The 20,197-nt window shown below is 40.9% G+C and overlaps 1 protein-coding gene and 1 long non-coding RNA gene across 4 annotated transcripts in view; one reads left to right on the top strand and one right to left on the bottom strand.

Moving 5' to 3' along the window:
- Positions 1–7,710, bottom strand: part of LOC144013753 (uncharacterized) — a 51,065-nt gene extending 43,355 nt beyond the window's left edge. For all 3 annotated transcript variants that reach the window (XR_013282316.1, XR_013282317.1, XR_013282315.1), the window contains exons 1-2: positions 7,444–7,710; positions 6,784–6,850 (exon numbers count right to left, since the gene is read on the bottom strand). This is a non-coding gene — a long non-coding RNA (uncharacterized LOC144013753). The remainder of the gene's footprint in view (positions 1–6,783; positions 6,851–7,443) is intronic.
- On the top strand, positions 1,192–20,067 carry calcoco1a (calcium binding and coiled-coil domain 1a). Its single transcript, XM_077512934.1, has 15 exons — positions 1,192–1,367; positions 2,230–2,381; positions 2,460–2,562; positions 8,497–8,699; positions 8,785–8,997; positions 9,739–9,887; positions 9,973–10,042; positions 10,123–10,278; positions 10,624–10,878; positions 10,962–11,087; positions 14,179–14,274; positions 15,075–15,162; positions 15,304–15,545; positions 15,710–15,801; positions 17,714–20,067. Exons 2-15 carry the CDS (start codon positions 2,250–2,252, stop codon positions 17,739–17,741), a joined length of 1,953 nt encoding a protein of 650 aa, XP_077369060.1. The 5' UTR covers positions 1,192–1,367; positions 2,230–2,249; the 3' UTR covers positions 17,742–20,067.
- Positions 20,068–20,197: the final 130 nt, after the last annotated feature.

The following is a 20,197-nucleotide window of genomic DNA, read 5'->3' on the forward strand; positions in this document are numbered from 1 at the left end:
TGTATGCATTCGTGTGTATGTGTGTGCAACATTTTTAAAAACATTTAAAAGTTTCTCATTTGACTTCCAGAATTCTAATCTACAATCGGTTATTAAACGTTTAAAAAGTGGGAAATGTTTCAAAAATATTAGGATATACAGTGTCAGTTCTTATCTGAATTTTCACGTTTCCTAAGTCCTGTTCTGGTAGCTTAATAGCTTGTCAATAAGAGTTATTTTTTTCTATTGAAGTGGCAAGCCTGCAAGTGGGGAAAAATACCCTCAATTTGAGGCGTGTGTGTGTATATATATATAAATATATAAATATATATATATATATATATATATATATATATATATATATATATATATATATATATATATATATATATATATATATATATATGTATGTATGTATGTATGTATGTATGTATGTGTGTGTGTGTGTGGGGTGGGGTTGCGAGTATTATTTGGTCCTGTTGTTGCTGCTACTCAATATCATAATTGTACTCAATATCAATTGCATTCATATTCTGCGTATGTAAAGGCCTTTTCCCAAGCATTTGGGTCTGAAAATGGTATACTGCCATCTGCTGTGCATCAGAGGTATCGTAAAAAAATAAAATTAAAATATGCACAGCTGTGAGCTGTGAGTCCATGCAACGTTCTTCCACAAAAAAATAAAAAAAATAAAAATAAAAAAAAATAAAAAAAGCTTTTCTGCATCTTTCAAGAATGTCTGATACAGCGAGCTCAAAGTACAGTATAGATAATTTGTAACGTCTTAACTTTTTATTTAAAACACGATTTGAATTCTGAGAGTAACATGATTTAACATCTAACAAAATGGTGAAATTTATTGAAATGTTTTTCGCAGAGTGCGAAATCTTTTTGCAAAGTATTTTTGCAAAAAGATTAAGAATAATAACAGTGTTCACATCTTCAACGTTTTCACCAGAGGTCTCCGTGATTATCGTTTCCCAGATCACACTAAACAATTGCAGGGTTATTATTTAGTCGTTTATTAAAGGGCTCGCACGCCAACAAAGTTGACTTCCGTAGAGAAAAACAACGCGAGGCGGTGTCAAGCTTCATATTACGCTGCACGTGACCTCAATAACTCTACCTCGATTATGGGATTTGTAGTTTTAAAGTGCTGGCTGCGCGTAGCCTGAGCAGGATGGTAAACTAAAGCTCCCACAATTCCACAGACCAAGACGAAACCTGTCACGCTTGTGCTGCTTTTTGTTATTGTTTCTCGGGGTCGTGGAGCAACGAAGCCTGAGCGGAAGGGACGCGACTGTCCATCGCTGCTCTTGGTGATTGTGTCGACTCGTAATTGCGTACGACATAAAACGGCCCAGATTGAGAAGTGAATGCGGTTAAAGGTGAGGATGATGTCAAAAGGACGGTCGGCATAAAGTGCGCAGATGCGGTTTAGTGTCAATGATGCTTTTTTTTTTTGTCACGCGCAACACATTAACTAACTAACTAGCGAACAAAGCCGCAATCTTCATCTAACGATTTCAAAGCTGTGTGGAATAGGCTCTTTGTTGTCAGTCATATTTGGACTTCAAAGGTTGAGCACATGTATCACTGGCGTCGGGCCTCCAGCCTTCCTCCTGTGTAACCTGAACCCATCTCAGGCATGCTGCAAAACGTACATCTGTCACCCGGCTCACGTTGTCGACGCCAGCAACTACATTATGTTTTGTGTTCCAACCATGGTTCAGTCTCCATGTGTTATTATGCCACCTTACTTTGTTGAACTTAAGTATTTGTCAGATTATGGGGAAAATGCCATGCAATGCATTAAAAAAAAAAATAAACAAAAAGGGGAAATGTTGAATACATTAAAAGCCCTTTTGTAAATTTGAAGCAGAATGAGAAAACATGGAGCAACAATTACGTGTACATAGAGCGTTTGGCTCACACGTGTTGGAGGGGCCGCAGACGCTGGCAATAGTGTACAATAAGCTTGGCACCCTGACTGAAATAGCCCTGGTGATAACATGCCATGTGGCTGAAATACCCTGCTGTCACTGAGTTTTTTAGTTGTGCTGTCCTTGGTCAGAATGTGATTCCAACGAGATAGCATATCTAACTAGTATCATAACTAGTCACAGGCATGTCAAATGATCACCACTTGGGTTCTTGAGCTCATTGACCTCTCGTCTTTTTTCGATTTGCTCTGTGTAACCAGCGTGTCAAAACATTGCACTGATCCTCCTCTCCTTTGTTGAAACACAGTGCCTTTTATATGCGTTACCATGGAAACCACAGCACCAGTGACGTTCAGAAACGTGGGCTGCAGTTACTTCCCTCAAAGCAGAGTGGATTGTCACTACACACTAAGTTCATTGCACAACTGGACCAACAGTGACTGGGTTGGACTCTTCAAGGTACTGTCCATCTGTTGCCTGCCACACATTCACAGTACAGCTTATGCATGCCACTGCAACATATTCATTTGTCTACAGGTGGGATGGTCATCAGTGAAGGACTACCACACGTTTGTTTGGGCACCAGCTCCTGCCAACTATGAACCGCAAACAGAGGTCAACTGTTGTGCTCAATTCCAGGGTACTTGTTTCCTCTCCATCAAATTTCACAATTAGGGTTGGTCGGGTATCGTTTGGTTTTATCCAATACAAATAGCCTTCTCTGTACTTTTCAAATGGTTCGGATGCTTAAGGGGTAACTCAATAGGAAATCAGATTCTTGCTCCACCCCTCTCTAAGATTTGAAATCGGTGCTCAGGGGGTTTTGCCTGGAGGACCATTGGGTTGCGAGAGGGTTGGACGTGGTTGGCTGTGATCGACAGCAGCAACTCGCTATGACATGTAGACAGCATTTTTGACACCAAGTTTACCGGTATAGACTTTATCAGCAAAAAAAATTGATTTAGTGTTGACCCTGTAAAAGGTTCTCAAATCGGTACCTAAACAATACAAAACTGCACATTTTTTTTTCAAAAACAATACCCTTTTAATTTGCAGGGTTAAATTCAACATATTCTAAAAAAAAAAAAAAAAAAAAAAGGGTGAAAGGAGTCACTGTGGTAACTTGAAAGCCAGAAATAATATTCCTATCAAAATAGTTTAAAAAATACTTGTCACTCTTCAGGTTGGGTAGTAGCCCATTCTGATTAACAGCTCACGATGACAACATTTAACAAAAACACAGCCCAAGGCAGGAGGTATATTCGAGACAGGTAGGTCACCTAGCCAACAATCTTTGCCCCTGTGAACCTTTGCATTCAAAATAAACAACTTTTGAGTTTCACATCAAGCGGAAAGTGAACACCAAATGGAAGTATACAGAGCCACATACACGCTGTTGAATGGCACACATGCTGTTGAATAGCAACGGTGTTTTCTAAGAACTAGTGTTGTCACTAGCGGATTTTTCGAAAATCGACTTGCCTATCAATTATTCCAACGATTAATCAACTAATAGCCCCGCCCCCAAAATTTGTTTTCATGTGTTTTTTTTGTTTTTGTTTTTTGTTTGTTTTTATGTCCACTAAGGTTGAACCCGAGTTGAATTTAGTGGATATGAATACTTATCTTCTCTGCACACATGCACATATTACACAAACACCAACAAAATTAGCCTATGCTAAACGATTAACAATCGGGATTAGCATTAGCCCTGAATAAAACTCAAATTACTTAGTGTACTTTTCCTGAAAATCACTTCATAGCCCAACATAATGAAAAACCCAATTTGATAACAATATTAATGCGCTTCATCTTCATCATATGTTTACTATGCCTGATGTATTTGCTTGTCTTGTTCAAACATATTGAGTTGTCGAAGCCTACAATGGCAGCATATTGTACCGGTAGGGCACACACACAGAAAGGTTTTCCAAATAACTCATGTTATACTCCAAGGTCCCGCTCCAGCACCCTAGTTCCATTCCATCCCATTCAAATCCATAAACGTCCAAAGTGAATTTGTTTCTACTGCCAGCATCTGTGCAAGTGTGAGTGAAGGGAAGGAAAAGGGGAGGAGAAGGGAAAAACAAAACAAAAAAAACAGACTTGTGGCCCACCCGGAAGTCATGCTCTGTTTAACAGAAAGTAGATATGCGTCGGGCCACCCACCATCTTATGTGTGTCTGACCGACAGCAATAAAGCCATTAAAGCTCTTATTTATTGAGTGATTTTGATGCAGATTGTTTTGTTACAAACATAAGACATGTAGCGATGTTAATTCTCTTCCTTTTCAGTCTAAAGAGACCACAAACAAACCCTAAGAAGCATCTTAGTTAGTAGTGGTGAATCAGAGTCCGTCAGCAATAAGTGTCGGTGCAGAACAAAATATTAGTTCCCGGCTAAGTCCAGGTGCTGCAAATATTATTTTATTTTTATTTTATTTTTTTAATGATTAAAATAGCTTCGACCATGCATTCTTGCGTCGGCCAAGTCGACTTTTATTCCCAGCCCTACTAAGAACTATAATGCAAGTTTTGCGTTTGGCATTAAATGATAGTTTCCTGAAGAAGAGAAAAGGCTACCATCAGTGTCATCTGCCATTTCAAACATACTGGCAGTGCAGTGGCAGTGCTGCGAGTGGGACTTTGTTTTATTTTTCTCCGAGTCAGACTGCTGCTGCTGCTCAAGTTCCGCCAGTTAAAGTTAAAGAAAAGTTTTACTACACCTATTGGATGTTTTGCTCTAACAGTCATCCTTCTTTGGTGAAAAATGGTACCAAACTTTCGACCGTTTTGCTTTCGGTGTTGCGCTCATCATGTCAACGTGTTAGGTAGTGCAGGTCACGCAAGTTGACACCGGAAGAGCAAGGGGGCATTACGACAATAAAATTCGGGCGCCGAAATGGGAATACGATGCAAAGAAAGCACTGTATGAAAAGTTCTGCATTCATTTTAAGTTTTGAGGCAGTTAACATGGCCCCTACTTTGAATATTGAAAAATGATTTAAAAAATCAGCAGGAAAAAATAAATGTAAATTGCTGAACTACCGTATATTGTACCTTGTATGGTTTCATATTACTCTTTAAAAAAAATAATAATAATCATAACATTTCTTTGGTATTGCATTTCATTACACAAACTTCCTCAACAACCAGAAAGGGATGAATTCAACTTGCCAAACTTCAGGAGGTTTTACAATAAAGAAGTAGACTATGACCAAAGCAGGGCTTGTTTTCTTTCAATTGAAACAGAACAGAAAGCTGTTTTCATTAAGAAAATACACACAAAACAATATTCACTTAACATTTTGCAACTTAGCACATACAAGCACAAAGGACTGACTAATTGATGTTCAGTTTTACTATTAATTGTAGGGGTGTTAAAAAAAAAATCGATTCGGCGATATATCGCGATACTACATCGCGCGATTCTCGAATCGATTCAATAATCGGCAGAATCATTTTTTTTTTTTTTTTTTTTTTTTTTTTTTTTTTTTTTTTTTTTTAGGATTCACACCTTGAGCATGGAAGAATGTTATATGAACGGAACATTAAGCCTTAATATTTTATTTTAATGCTGTTCAAACATGAAACAGATTACAACCTCTATAAGACTGAAATTTCAGATAAATAAATAATACATTTTCATATAAATCTTACACTCTACAAGCTTACTGATTAGTATTTTCTAAATTTGAATGAAAAAAATCGCAACAATCGACTTATAAATTCGTATCGGAATTAATCGGTATCGAATCGAATCGAATCGTGACCTGTGAATCGTGATACGAATCGAATCGTCAGGTACTAGGCAATTCACACCCCTAATTAACTCATTCACTGCCTTTGACAAGTATACTTGTCAATTGTATTTTTTAGAGCGGTGCTAAATGGGGGCGAATCTGAGCATGCTCCACTGTAAATATCAAACTTGGAAACAACTTTACTGATGCCCAACCACCGGTAGATGACATCATTGCCCCATTTTATAGGAAATAAACACAGTTTCAGAGTCCATGGGAGAAATGGCTGTATTTTGGCAAACCTACATTTTTCTGCTGTCAATTATAAAAGAACGGGACGGGACAAAAAGTAGGGAGTCTATTCTGTTATTTGGTAGATTCGGTTTATATATAATTATTGAATGTAATATCACGTGAGTATTGGAAATGTAAAAATTTTCTATGATGACTGGCAGTGAATGAGTTAATTGTGTGAGTGGAATTAAGGCTACAGTTTGTAGCAGTGTAGTAGGCCTGATAAGTGCAGTAAATGACTGAATTTAAACATTTTAAAGCTATTGTAATGTTTGTCCTGTTATTAGGTAAACAATAATGTAATACTGTAGCTCTTCTTGTAAGCACGTCAAATTTGTATTTTTCTGTTGGGTCTGTGTTGGGGGGTTGAATGCCTTCCTTTCTTTAGGCAGGACAGTGAGTTATGACAGTGGCCAAGACAATGGCGTGGGGCTGTGGGGTCCATACAGTCTGTCAGTAGCTGCTGTTGAACATGATTCAGTGTGAAGGGCACAGGTACAGCAGATGAGGAGCTGACCTCTGCAGGAGTGATTAATCGTAAACCTGACCATATTGTCATTGTTACTCTTCATTGAAAGAGTAACAGAAGCAAAGAAACGCCAAGGAAACTGTATGATGTTACTCATCAATGATAGTCAAAAGATGTTGCCCCAAATGTGACCCATGTTAGCGCAGTGGAATAACAATACAGCTCATAAATTTGGTGCATGATTGCCTTGTCTGCTTTCCCATCCGCCTCCCCATTGGTGCATGTGCGTTGTCGCAGGGAATATGCGTAAATTATTCCTCATTAAAGTGTTGTAGAATAAATTAGTTCAGCTTACTTTATGGTCTGTACTTCAGCTGGTAGACACTGGTCTCATCAGGAGGACATGCAAACAACATTCAATTCTGTGGAAAAAGGAAATAAAATAAAAGGAAGATACAGAAAACCTGAAATCAGTGTGGATGGACACACACTACAGAGCTATGGCTAGCTAAATGGTGTTGTGATAAAACGTGGCACAAAATGTGTGACTAGCTATGATGATAGATGTCACAATTGACAGTAGCAATGTGACAAGGTTTTCCAAAAAATGTCAGTCTGCTAAAATGTTGAGTCACGTTGGAATGGCCACTTCAACTTGAGTACAACGCACTAAGAATTTAAGATGGGACCTCTGGGATTGTAATTTATGCCATGTCATGTAGAAACGTGTGTTGGTAGGACCAAAAAAAAAAAAAAAAACATTGGATATTTTATCCTTGAATTTTGTGGAAAGGAAAATGGCGTTGAATCCTTAACTCAGCTTTAAATAAATAACTAATTCTTGAACAGCAAGAAATTAAATGAGTAAATAGTAAAATAACGAGGAAAAAACGAACAAATACCTGCCTCTACAGAGTAGTGCCGTGCCGTACAAACATGGAGTACACACATTACGAGATAGAAAGTTGAGAGCTCTCGTTTTTCACAAACGTGGCTTTGAGTAGTTTTATCTTACCTGTCTATGCTTGTGCTTCCGCAGCGTTTGTGTGTGAATATTCATTATTTGAAGCAAAACCACTCCCGAAATCGATGTTAACTTCATTGACTTTCGCATTAGCGCTAGCGATGTTTTAAAAACGATGTCTTACATTCAAATGTACAATTTGTGTAATTCTTCTTGTTTAATTTTTTCAGTAAACTAAAACTGGGGTGTCATTTTACAACTTAAATGACGCAGGACTGTAGCGTGCTAGCTAGCAAGAAACAGTGCATTCAGGGTACTTTCATAATGTAGGAAACTTGTAAATGCCCCGCGTGTTTTGCACAGTAATCGTTTTTCTTCGATTATAACGTTTTAAAGATTGAGAGAAGCCAACATCGAAATCACTATATAAATTCATACTAATCGCCCAGTCCTTTTCAGGCGCTTCCGTTTTACACGGTTATTCGTGATATTTATTTACCCCGCTGAAACACACCAAGGAGGAATGATGATAGTCGGACTCGAGACCAAGTCAACTTCGATCAAATTAGACCAGTTTCCAAATCTTGGCGCAACAGAGCAATAAATAGTGGATTCCTGACATTGGTGCAAACTGCCACTATAAATTTTTGGCAGATTTTTATTTTTTATTTTTATTTTTTTAAACTGGTAACATGTATATAAAATTTAAGGCTTTGGGGATTTCAACATGATGTAAAATTGTCATTACTTACATATGAGATATAATTTAACAGCTGAATCATAAATTCTGCTGTCACAAAAATAACAATGCTCATTTTGATAATTTAGAAGCTCTCAATATAATAGTTCCTCTTAACTGCAGAACCACTGTAACCGTAATAATACAAATGTTCAATTAATGTGCCTCTGGATGATGCAGTACAGTTACCACTATTGAAACTAAAAAAAAAAAAGAAAAAAAGCCTATATACTAGTTAGCATTTAACATACATCTCCAAGTTGTTAAAATAATATGAGACTGATGTTTCAAATTGTACATTATTAGTTGATAATGATCAATATACTGATGTAAACTGACTTGTCCCCCCATCAACCCGTTTCTAGCATCCTACCTTCCCAACCCTAGTGTCCAAGAGTATGAATTTGTGTACGTCGACGCTAAAGGAGAAGTTTGCTCCCGAAGCTCAAAATTTACATTTTGCGGCCCCAAACCCCTGGAGGATCTGGTGACCCTTGAGGAGGAGCCATATGGGGAGGAAGAAGGCACAGATATTCTGCTGGTTGTACCTCAGGCTGAAGTACTTAAGGTGAAGAAAGAAAATTAACGGTACAATGTTGAGTAGCGAATAGAATAGTGATTTGAGTGACAGCTTCTTTCCTTTGCCTCGTCAGAGCCGACTGCAGGAATGTTTGCGAGAGCAGGCTGAGCTGCTGCAGATGCAAAAGGTAGCAAATGAGGAAAAGGAGAAAGAGCGCGAAGACTTCAACAGAGAGAGGGTTGCCTGGAGCAGACTTCACAAAGAGCTTAATACCGACATCAGTAGGCTGCATGAAGAACTGAAGAGAGGCGAGGAAAAGATAGTGGAGATGGCGAGACATCACATGGTATATTTAATACGATGCAATACAAAGGCTGCTCTATCAAATATTAGGCCTTTCTTTCTTTTTGATTAAAGGCCAGATCTGCCGTTTTCACTCAGGAAAAGGCACTTTTTAAATACAGGATTTAAACAAACAAACTACTTCTCAATTTACAGCTCTGGGCTTTTCTTAATGTCTGGTGGTGATTTTGTCCTAAACCCCCACCCCCCAGCCTGTATTTTGACATTGTGTGTTTGTTTTGTAAACAGTGGGACATTTCTGTAGAAAGACAGTGTGTACATCCCTCCAGCCAATCGCAAAGCGGGGGGTGCCGTGTGGCAAACGGGGCGGTCGAATTTGTCGGCTCTTTTTGTCGGATTTCACTCTGTTTTCACTTTTTTTTTCACTCACTCCTTCACACATGTAAGCTTCTGTGAGTGAGTGAGTGAGTGAGTGAGTGAGTGAAAAAAAGTGAAAAAAGATCACCACCAGATATGAAGAGAAGCCCAGAGCTGTAAATTGAGAAGAAGTTTGTCTGTTTAAATCCTGTATTTAAAAAGTGCCTTTTCCTGAGTGAAAACGGCAGACAGGGCCTTTAACTCAAGCAGAGAGGCATTTAACTGTTGTTTCATGTGTTTATAGTTTGCTGTGGTGTAGAATTGCACTGCATCATACTGAACTGATTCAAATATTTTTTTTCTATGTTTTTTTTAAAGTATTTGTTGAGATAGACATATCGTGGTAATGATGCCTTTGGTCACTTAGGAGGAATTAGCTCTGGGGGAATGGCTTGCACAAGAAAAAAGAGCTTTATTGGAAGTGAGTGAAGCCAACAAATTGCAAATTGAACAACTGGAAGAGGACATCAAAATGCTGACACACAGAGCTCTGGAACGAGAGACAGAGTTGGAAAGGTGAGTCGCTATTCTTACTTTAAAAAAAAAAAAAAAAAAGGAAAAAAATCTTTACCCCGGTCTAAATCCTTTCAAATGTGTGTAGGATAAAGGAAAGAGCTAAAAGGACAGCAGCCCAGATGAAAGAAGAGGAGATTGACAGACAGCTATGGCAGGTGCTTTCTCACACAATTACGACAGTGAGTGTGTGTGTTTTGGTTTTCTCACGTTTCTCCCCTGTATGATCCACACTTAGACCAAGCTGGAGCAGACGGAGGGTGATCTTCGAAGTTTGTCCAAAGAGTTCCAGGATTTGAGGAACTCCTTGGCCCAGAGAGACACAAGTGTGCTGCAACTCCAGAATACCATCAGTACCCTCACCCAGAAACTCGCCACAGCCCACAGGAAAGAGGTATGTGGAAAGCCGAACTGGATCTGGCCCGTTTTCATGCTGGCCAGCTTACCTTCCAACTTGTAGGTTCAAAATGGGCAGAATTGAAAGCAAGCATTATATGGAAAAATAAAGATGAATGCATGGCCTGTCCAGAACTTTACCCTTAACTCCCTTTGAGTTGTCCAGAAGGATGAGAAGTACCCACTACATACAAATTTCCAATGTTGATAAAGTGGCAAACATTTGACATATTTATGCCATATTCTACACATCTCACTCAAAACTTTTATTACAAGTCACAACCAAAATTTTGTATCAAATCACTCCTAGATAGCGTTAAGTTATATTTGTCTTTGTTGTCAGACGTTGAACGAGGCAATGCTGAGTGAGATGCGGACCCTGCAGGAGCGTCTGGATGCGAACGAGCGCGCCATGGAGGTCCTGATGAGCAGTCTAAGTGCAATGACTGCCGAAAGAGACCGCGGGCAAGCCGAACTGGATCTGGCCCGTTTTCATGCTGGCCAGCTTACCTTCCAACTTGCAGGTTCCAGTCTGATTCTAAGAAAATACAGAGCTCAATGGGCTCAGGAAAAGCAAAGTCTACAGCACACCTCTGAGGTACAGTGGTTTAGAATTTTTATGTTTATTTTTTTTAGTCTCTGGTTGGTTAATGTGATGATGGGTGTGTGTCACCCCGGCAGAAGGAGCATGAGCAACTAGAGAGCCTTACTGCCGAGATGCAGACGATAGAGGAAAAGCTCCAGGAGGAGAGGACCGAGAGAGTGAAGCTTGAGGTAGAACTTGGGAGAGAAAAGGATTGCAACAGGGTAAGAAAGATCACAAAGTCAACTAACACACTCGCTAATTAACGAAAACACTCGACACTAAACATTTGTCACCTGTGAAATTTCTTCTTTTTGGTTCCACACAATTGCGTTGTTAAAGTTTAAAGCAAAACAACTAAGTTAAATGTTCGGTCAACACAAACATAATACAATTATGTAGAACTAGTACAGATTAGCGGAACGCGGCTTCGGCGGTTGCTGAGGCAAAAACTCGGACATGGGAGAATTTCGGTGAGGCCATGGAAAACAACTTCCGGACGGCTTCGAGGAAATTCTGGTCCACCTTCCGGCGTCTCAGGAGAGGAAAGCAGTGCACCATTAACACTGTATACAGTGGTGAAGGGGTGCTGCTGACCTCGACTCGGGACGTCGTGACACGGTGGTGGGGGAAGACCTCCTCAATTCCACCGACTTCCTGTGAGGAAGCAGAGTCTGGGGACTCTGAGGTGACTTGGTTGACACTGGTCTATAGAATTGCGTGGACATCGGGGACAGTGTCTCTGGATTGGCAGACTGGGGTGGTGGTCCCCCTTTTTAAGAAGGGGGACCGGAGGGTGTGTTCCAACTATAGAGGGATCACACTCCTCAGCCTCACTGGTAAGGTTTATTCAGGTGTGCTGGAGAGGAGGGTCCGTCGGGAATTCGAATCTCGGATTCAGGAGGAGCAGTGTGGTTTTCGTCCTGGTCGTGGAACAGTGGACCAGCTCCACACCCTCAGCAGGATCCTTGAAGGTGGGAGGGTGTCCGGGCTCTCCCTTAGAGATAGGGTGAGAAGCTCGGTCATTCGGGAGGGACTCAGAGTCCAGCCACTGCTCCTCCACGTTGAGAGCAGCCAGCTGAGGTGGCTCGGGCATCTGGTTCGGATGCCTCCTGGACGCCCCCCTGGGGAGGTCTTCCGGGCATGTCCCACCGGCGGGAGGCCCCGGGAACGACCCAGGACACGCTGGAGAGACTGTCTCTCGGCTGGCCTGGGAACGCTTTGGGATCCCGCCGGTGGAGCTGGTTGAAGTGGCTGGGGAGAGGGAAGTCTGGGTTTCCCTCCTAATGCTGCTGCCTCCGCGACCCGACCTCGGATAAGCGGTAGAAGATGGATGGATAGTACAGATAAAAGCAGGGTACATTCTTCTGGATCCAAGAAAACACTGAAACAAAATATAATCAAATACAAAGACAAGATTATCAAAAGCATCTAAACATCCATGCATTTTCAATAGCACGTATGGTCGGGGGTTAGTTGGTGCCTATCTGAGCTGCCTTTGGGAACGACGTTGGCTCACCAGTCATCTAGACATGTGAAAAATCATTTTTATCATTGGATCAGCTCTGGATTAAATGTATCAAAGGTGTATCAATGTTTTTCTCGAAAAGTAGAAGCCAAACATCCATTTGTCACTTTAAAAAAAAAAAAGAAATGTGCATGTGGAAGACCATACTACCAGGTCTACTCCTCACCCGGGGCAAACTCCTATCAAATTTCGGAAACATGCAGCCCGCACGTTCCCGACATTTGACAGGCATTTGCCCCATCTTTATCACTCTTATGCAGCCGACCTCGCTTAATAGACGGCGGTCCTCTTGCGGCGCTCAGCCATTTTCAAAGTATGCGGTAAAGCTACAACGATGAATGGCTGAATCCGAAGCTCAGCGACGACATGCTACAAACACTCGAAGTGCGCATGCACAGCTAGGAACGCGCACGCACAATGTCGTTAAGGCAGATTGATTGAAGGGATCGAGAACCAAACGTTAAGATGATCCACCCGGAAGACGCAGCAACAACAAATCCTTGAATACACCTTTACATTTCTGATCCCGCATAGCAAAATTTGTTTCACATAGCTTTGAAAAGACACATTTCCACCTTCATTAGTGTGTGTACTGTGACTAAAATGTTTTAGAGAGCCTGTGTTAGAATTTTCACAAAGATGTAAAACACAGGTATCAAACTCAAGGTCCCGGGGGCCAGATACAGCCCACCACATCATTTTATGTGGCCTGCGAAAGCTAAACAAGCATGTCAACTACCATAATGCTTGCAAAAATCTGTGCCTAAATTTCAAATTGTCATATGTAATCAGTAATAACGTAACATTGATGTACTGTGAGAATTTGCTTGTTACCAAACCCCTTAAAACTTGAATAGCTGAAGAAACTGTTATCCTTGACTTCTGATTTCAAAACAAATTTGTTGTGTACTTCATTTGTAAATAATATAAGGAGGCACATTTATATGGTTTCACATGGCCTCATGCGGCTGGTTACAAAAATGAGTACCATCCCTGATGTACAGTAAAAGATCCATGCTGATTTATCAAAACTTCAGACAAGAAGTTGCACGCAATCTGTCACAGTTATTTGTGGTTTTCTTGGTGTTCGTTGTGCGCCAAAAGGTAGACCCAAGCACAAAGAAGCAGGATGGAAAGACGGGAGCAGCCACATCTAAATAAAATATGTATATTTATTTACACAAATGGGAAAACGGGTTATCTGGGGAAAATGCTCAATTAGCAAAGTCCAAAAAAATTTCAAATTAGTGAATGAAGATGGGGAATGGACTCACCACGATTGTAAACGTGACATGACTAACGAACAGACACAGCCTGTAATGAGCTGTTTGGGAAGCAATAAAAACGGGGCTGATGAGAGCAGGTGGAGATGAAAGCTTGATGAGAAGACAAGGCTTGGAAAAAGGGACACAAGAAAACATGACATAACATGAGACAGAATAAAAATATGTATAAAACGGGTGGCCAAGTTCGGTCCTCGAGGGCCACTATCCGGCCTGTTTCCCTCCTTCAGCGCAGCGGAATCTAATGATCAGCTCATCAGCAAGGTTTGCAGAAGCCTGATAACGATCCTGATCATGAATCAGGTGTTAGTGGAGAGAAACATGGAAAACACGCTGCATAGCGGCTCTCGAGGACCGAACTTTACCACCCCTGGTCTAAAGCAAAGTCAACAAAAACAGACACTTACACAAAGAAACAAATATTCTCACGTAATTGGAAACATTTGTAGGAGGAAAGTGGTGTGTAGTACACATGCAAGTGAAATTATCTGACTTCATCTGCAGGTCCAACTCAGCGAACTGCGCCGGGAGCTCCAGGAGCTGAAGACCAGCCTGAGCGTTTCCCAGAAGGAGAAGGAGCGACTGTGTTCTGAGAAAAAAGTAACAAGTAGTCCAGTTGCCACAGTTGTTGAATATCCTTAATGCACCGTTTATGTTCTCTTTGTAATCAGCTGATAAGCTCCAGAGGCTACTTAATGGCTTGTATGGATTAACAAATAAATAGCGGTTGTTTTTCCCCTTCTTGAGACTAGTACTCCCATTAAACTGCTACTTCATTCAACTGCAGTCATTATCAGCTTTAAATTTAGTCAGGTAACAGTTCGTATCACTCTCTAGTTCCCAGTAGCGATATTATTGCTATTAATAAACCAATCGATTATTGAATTGGGGCGATTACAGAGACAAGCATACTGTTCTTGCAAATATCCCAGTTGTTGGGCATCTTTGGTCCGTTGTTGTCTTTTTAGTCGTTATTGTACGGTGTAAAACGTTTATGGCGTAATATAAATCAGCGGTTTTCAGGGCAGTCAGTGCTGCTGTTAAAATGCCTGCAGAGTTTTGTCGTTACCTAACCGCTATCGCTTTGGCCCGCCACTTGGATGGGTGTCGACGGCCAATGTTTTTAAAAACGCCGGTCCGGTTTATGTAAACGCTCATCATGCGCCACAATGGCAGTTGTCGGTAATATAAAATAAATCTCTCCAATGGAATCATGTTTGACGTGTAGTAGTAGTTGTAAAGTGCGTGTTTACATAACAGCAAAGGCAGCGTATTGTGTAGCGTGCGTGTCCACTTTATGTGGCAGACATATGGGGGTTATGAGAGCACTAGCGACTGACGCTGTGATTATGGAAGGCCCGCCCCGCTGTGTGCAATGATGGCTGTATTCCCCACCACAGGACTTGATGGACTACATCTGTCAGTTGGAGCAAAAGATGGGAACAGCAGCCAGTGCCAAGTGGAGCGCTCCCCCCGCCGCTTCCACAGGTGAATGAAGCCACATTAATCTACCCAACACCCTGCAGATGGGAACAGTAAAAGTGTTAACTTTCATTCAACGACAACACTAAATAGCCTTCGGAACATCTGACTCGGGCAGCGCTCTGTGCTTGTGTTCCCGTCATCTAGGCTGTGCTGACGACGACTTGTCGGAGGATAACGACCCGGAGGCCTCGCAGCCTTTCGGACCAACGAGACCTCTGGGAAAGTACAGCCTGTGCGAGCAGGGACGGCCGAACCTGTCGCCCTTTACCACCCCTCCGCCCTCCCCGCGGGAGATGGAGAGGGGCGACGTTGTTATCAGCCAGCCAGCTCCTCTCTCCTTGTCTCACGAGGCCAGATCCTCTTCTCTGGCACTCGGCTCGGATTCGGTGAGACCTGAAAGCTGAGCAGCAGTTATGTGTGATCATGAAAATGGCATATGCCGCTACACCTGCCAGCACAGGCAGCAGATCATTGAATAAAGATGTCAACCCAATGAGCAATTACGTGTGAGTTAGTTTGTTAATAACTGTGTGTGTCCGTGTGTGTGTAGGAGGAAGAACCAGATCCACTTAAATGTGTGAGAAGACACAGCTTCGAAGAAGAATTGGCACTGCTTTCTGATCACACCGACATAATACTAAGGTGAAACACATATGCCAAGTCAAGTTGTTCTAAAAATGACATTTGACACCAATTTCATCGTACGTGAAATTACACTTACTAAAGTATACCGCTTCATTTCAGTGGCTTGAGTACTTTGGTTTTAGTACTTCCCCCAAAAATAGAGCGTGAATAAAACTAATAGCAATAAGATAAAATAACTTGCAAATTGTGTGCAAGTGTTATTTGTTGTTTGTAGACGTAGCTGCTCAGCTAGATAATAGGCTGTATGATAATACATAAAGTAAACCATGTGTGCAGCAGAAACGTTAAATCTCTTCCTAGTTTGCCTCGTAGCCGAGGTAGTAAATAACCTGCACAGAGCACGACAACAAGGCCACACAGGAATGTACAAAATAGAATAGAACCGATATTTATTGCCATCATTGTAGAACAGTGAAGAACGTTTCTAGCAGCTCTTAGTTTAGCAGCATAATTATAACAGATGTTTAATAAATCGATTACCGGCTAGTTTGCTGTGGTTTAAAAAAAAATAAATAATAATAATACATATATATATATATATATATATATATATATATATATATATATATATATATATATATTTATTTATTTATTTATTTTCATGTTCAAATAAACTCAAACCCAAAATGCCTCTGTTTAACCCCAAATAAGGTTCAAATATAAGCAGTTTGGAAAATGGATTGATGGATGTTCTAGTAGGCTTTTTATGCTATAGTTGTCTTCACAGGGTCTGCAGAGAGTTTCCATGGCATCAAAGGATTCTCACTGTTCAACTTTGTGAGTTAGTTGAAGTGTCAGGAAAAGCTTACTAGAACATCTAAACTTTATTTGAGCATAATCAGAGGCACTTGAAATGTTGGCAGGCACCGTACAGCATTTTTTGTATCTAACAATGCTGCAGCGATGTCAGGGATTTACATCCCAACTTTGAGATTGTTGTACGTTACGATTACTCACTCACCAGCCTCCACATTGTTGCATTGTTGGCGGTATTTGATGTCGCCAGTTAAGGGAGTATTTAGGTGTTATAGCCTCTAAAGCAGAAATGGCTGAGGAAAACATACAGTATACTGTCTGAAGTCGAGAAGGTTCAAGGTCATCCTGCATTGGCCTCTCATTGAAGGCCAAGGTTAAACATGATCGCTACAAATGGAGCACAATCAAAGATTTAAAGTGAAGGAATTTAGATTTGCATTATTGACGCCATATTAAAATGAACATTTCTTTTGAACAAGCCTACAAATTTGCCCCCTGTCACGGTGGCTGATTTAAACATGAGCAATGCATCACACTTTATGAGCCCGCCGCTTGATTTGTGTGTACAACCTCACTCTGCAAAGTAATTAGTGAACCCAGCCAGCGGGAAGACGCAGCCGAGTAAAAAGTAACATATTTCTCCTTGAAATATAGCGAAGCAAAAGAATAAAGAATCCCAAAATGGTGAGAATTAAGTGCCTCCACTAAATTGTACCTCACACATCTGGCCCCACACAAAAAAATGACTTCTCCAATGAATCCCGAGCTCACTAATGCACACAGACAAAACGCTAGCAATTATTTATGGTGACAGGGCGAGTATGGCCGGAAGATGAAAGTTTTGAATATGTGCTCGTAAAAGAAGTTGAGGCGGGGGTTGGGGGGGTGAGACAGTGGAGGGGGGGGGGGGGGGGGGCATGGGAGGGCCGAGATGGGAGGACAAGGGGACAGATAAGTTGACAGCAGGCCGTAGCAATGATTTACCTGCGGGGGTGTAGCGCCGTCACGGGCCAATTTTCAGCATCATTAAAGCCCTCGCTCTCCCTCTCAGGCACTCCCTCCGTCTAACCTTTTGCAACCACACTGTGCGTTTCTCTCACTTTTGCACACTCTGCTCTGTGTCCCCACCCCAACCCCCGCCCCTTCCCACCAGTGATCTGTCGGACACGTCGTCATGGTAACCAGCGGAGCGGGCATCCCACACGTGAGAAGCAGTAGCTCCTTTTTGTTCTTCCATTATTTCTCCACAGACTCAATGTCGATATGCAATCTTTCTCGTTTGTTCGTTCTTTGTTGTGGGAGGAGGAAAAAAAAACAAAACAAAACAGATCAACCCGACGTTTATGACAGGCTCAAGACGCTGGGCCAGGTGAACGGAGCGGGCGTTTAGGCTCCGCTTCGCAGGTTGTAGCCGAATGCTTCCAGTTGAATCATTGCGACGTCGAGAGCTTTACTGCGGATGTTATGTCGTTTTTATGACATTTGTGATTAGGAGTCATGACAGGCACCGTAATTATGATGTTTTGTGCAGGGCCGGGCCCCGCTGAAAATCATGGCAAAGCTCCCTCGCAAGCATTAAATTCTCCCCATCGCAGCTTTGAATGCGATTCATGACAGCATAAAGCATTGATACAGCATCGTGCTCGAATTATTTTGCAGTAAGCCAATGCTGTGATGTTATATTGCTCCTCCATTTACTCCTGGACTAAGATTTTAAAATGCACTTTCTTAGACACGTTAGCAGGTGATGAGCACGCAGTAAAAATTTAGAGTCGCCGAGGTGCTCAAAGATGTTTTTGCAATCAAACGCTCGTTGAACAGATTGAAGTTGACAGAAACTTTGTGTTAATAATATTCTAACTTTGATGCCTTCATTTTTTCATTTTAGACCAGCTGAAGTAGCATTTGCTTGCTGCTCGCCGCTTTAATACATTCTATTCCTCTTAATTCACATTCACACTGCTCTAAATGTGTGCATAAATAATTGAAGAGCAGTCTTATGAAAGAAAATCTTCATAGATACCCACATCGTCACGTGCTGTCAGTATGTTCCCTGAGGCCTGTGGCAAGATACTGCCGAGTAAAATTGCTGCCTAGTAAAAAATTGCTGCATATCTTTACATCAATACTGTATGCATTTTCTAGATTTTCTATTTGTAATAAAGTCTAGTTGTTCTGCAGTTAAGCTAAATTTGGCTGATTTCAAAGACATTGCCACACTTGGCGATGAAGTTTATGTACTAATTTTGCACCCTATTTTTTACTATAATAAGATTTTTAAAGTCGCTTTTTAAGTTAATGCATGGGTTAGGATTAGGTAGATTAGAATCTTTATTCAACTCACTGATTTTTGAGAATTTGTTTGAATGTGTAGAATTAATTGCTGATGAACCACATCTTGAAAGCAGTCCATATTTGCGTAATGTCACGTGACCAAACTTGGAAAACAGGTTAGCGGCTTCCTGTTTATGCTGCGATAATTAACATAACCACAGGCTGATGGTTTGCTTGCTAAAATGTCGTTTTTCTTTATGGCTGTTGTCTTTGGACAAACATTAAATAATTGTGTATCATTTATTTAAACAAATAAATACATAAACACACAGCCTAAACATCAGATATTGCCATCTTGTGCAAATCAAGAAATTTCAAGTTCCTACGGTGTGTTGTCCTGGTGTCCTGCTTCACCGGTTTTGCTAAAAGCAAAAGTTTGTTGTACATACACCGAATTGGGGGGAAATGGAGTGCAATACCTGGTTGTAACCAGCAGAGGTGCTGTTTAGACTCAACTAAGTTGTCTAAAAACAGTTTTAAAAAATGTCAGTTCTGAGAAGTAGGAGCTACATCCCACACTCTAGCTATTGAAACAGGAGTTCAGAACATTCAGAGAGAAATTGCAACTGATCAAGTAATTAATACTTTTCCCCTTTGTCAACTAAGGAAATGTAGCTAAATGCCCATTCCTAAAATGTATCCCTAAAGTGCATTTTAATATTTTATCTTGATACTGACATATTGTGTGTTGTGTTTACGTATGTCTACACTATTTTCTTTGACTTTGTCAAGATTTTCTATCATGATATTTTGCAGCATCTGTTTTATTGTAAGGGAAGAATATCAGTTTATTGAAGTGAAGCTAGAAGGGAAATGGATTCATAATGTGCAAAAGAAATGGATTTTAATGTTTAATCATCTTCTGTGGGATTATTGAAAAAGTCGTAACTGAGCAGGTTTAGTAGGCCAATCTCTCACTGTCCGTGTGTTATTCGGGTGTTCATCTTTTGTTTGAAATGGTTTTAAAAGCACACTACATGTATCTTGTTATAGGTTTGTAATGCAACTTTTTTTTTTCTTTTCTTGGTGGTCACTACAGGAGGTTGTCACATTGCAATAGTTACGGTTTGTTTTGGAATTGTGTTCATGCCGCCATGTATTTTCTTTCTATCAGCCATGTAACAGGTTTTGGGCTGGGGTTCTTATATAATAAAATGGTTTATGTATCCATTATTGGGCGTAATGTGTCTTATTCTGGCCAAAGATCATGGCAATATTTGGATCCTGGCGTGACATTTCACCGGCAATTAACTGTGCCATTTCTTTTCTCACCGCTGCCACATTCCCTTCTGGCTCATTGTCT

Source organism: Festucalex cinctus, chromosome 2 (genome assembly GCF_051991245.1).
Source record: "Festucalex cinctus isolate MCC-2025b chromosome 2, RoL_Fcin_1.0, whole genome shotgun sequence".
NCBI classification, from domain to species: domain Eukaryota; kingdom Metazoa; phylum Chordata; class Actinopteri; order Syngnathiformes; family Syngnathidae; genus Festucalex; species Festucalex cinctus.

Coding starts and splice junctions, on each gene's coding strand:
- calcoco1a (XM_077512934.1), top strand. CDS start 2,250: ATGGAAACCACAGCACCAGTGACGTTCAGAAACGTGGGCTGCAGTTAC. Junction 2,563..8,496: donor CTGTTGTGCTCAATTCCAGG/GTACTTGTTTCC, acceptor ACCCGTTTCTAG/CATCCTACCTTCCCAACCCT. Junction 8,700..8,784: donor CTCAGGCTGAAGTACTTAAG/GTGAAGAAAGAA, acceptor TTGCCTCGTCAG/AGCCGACTGCAGGAATGTTT.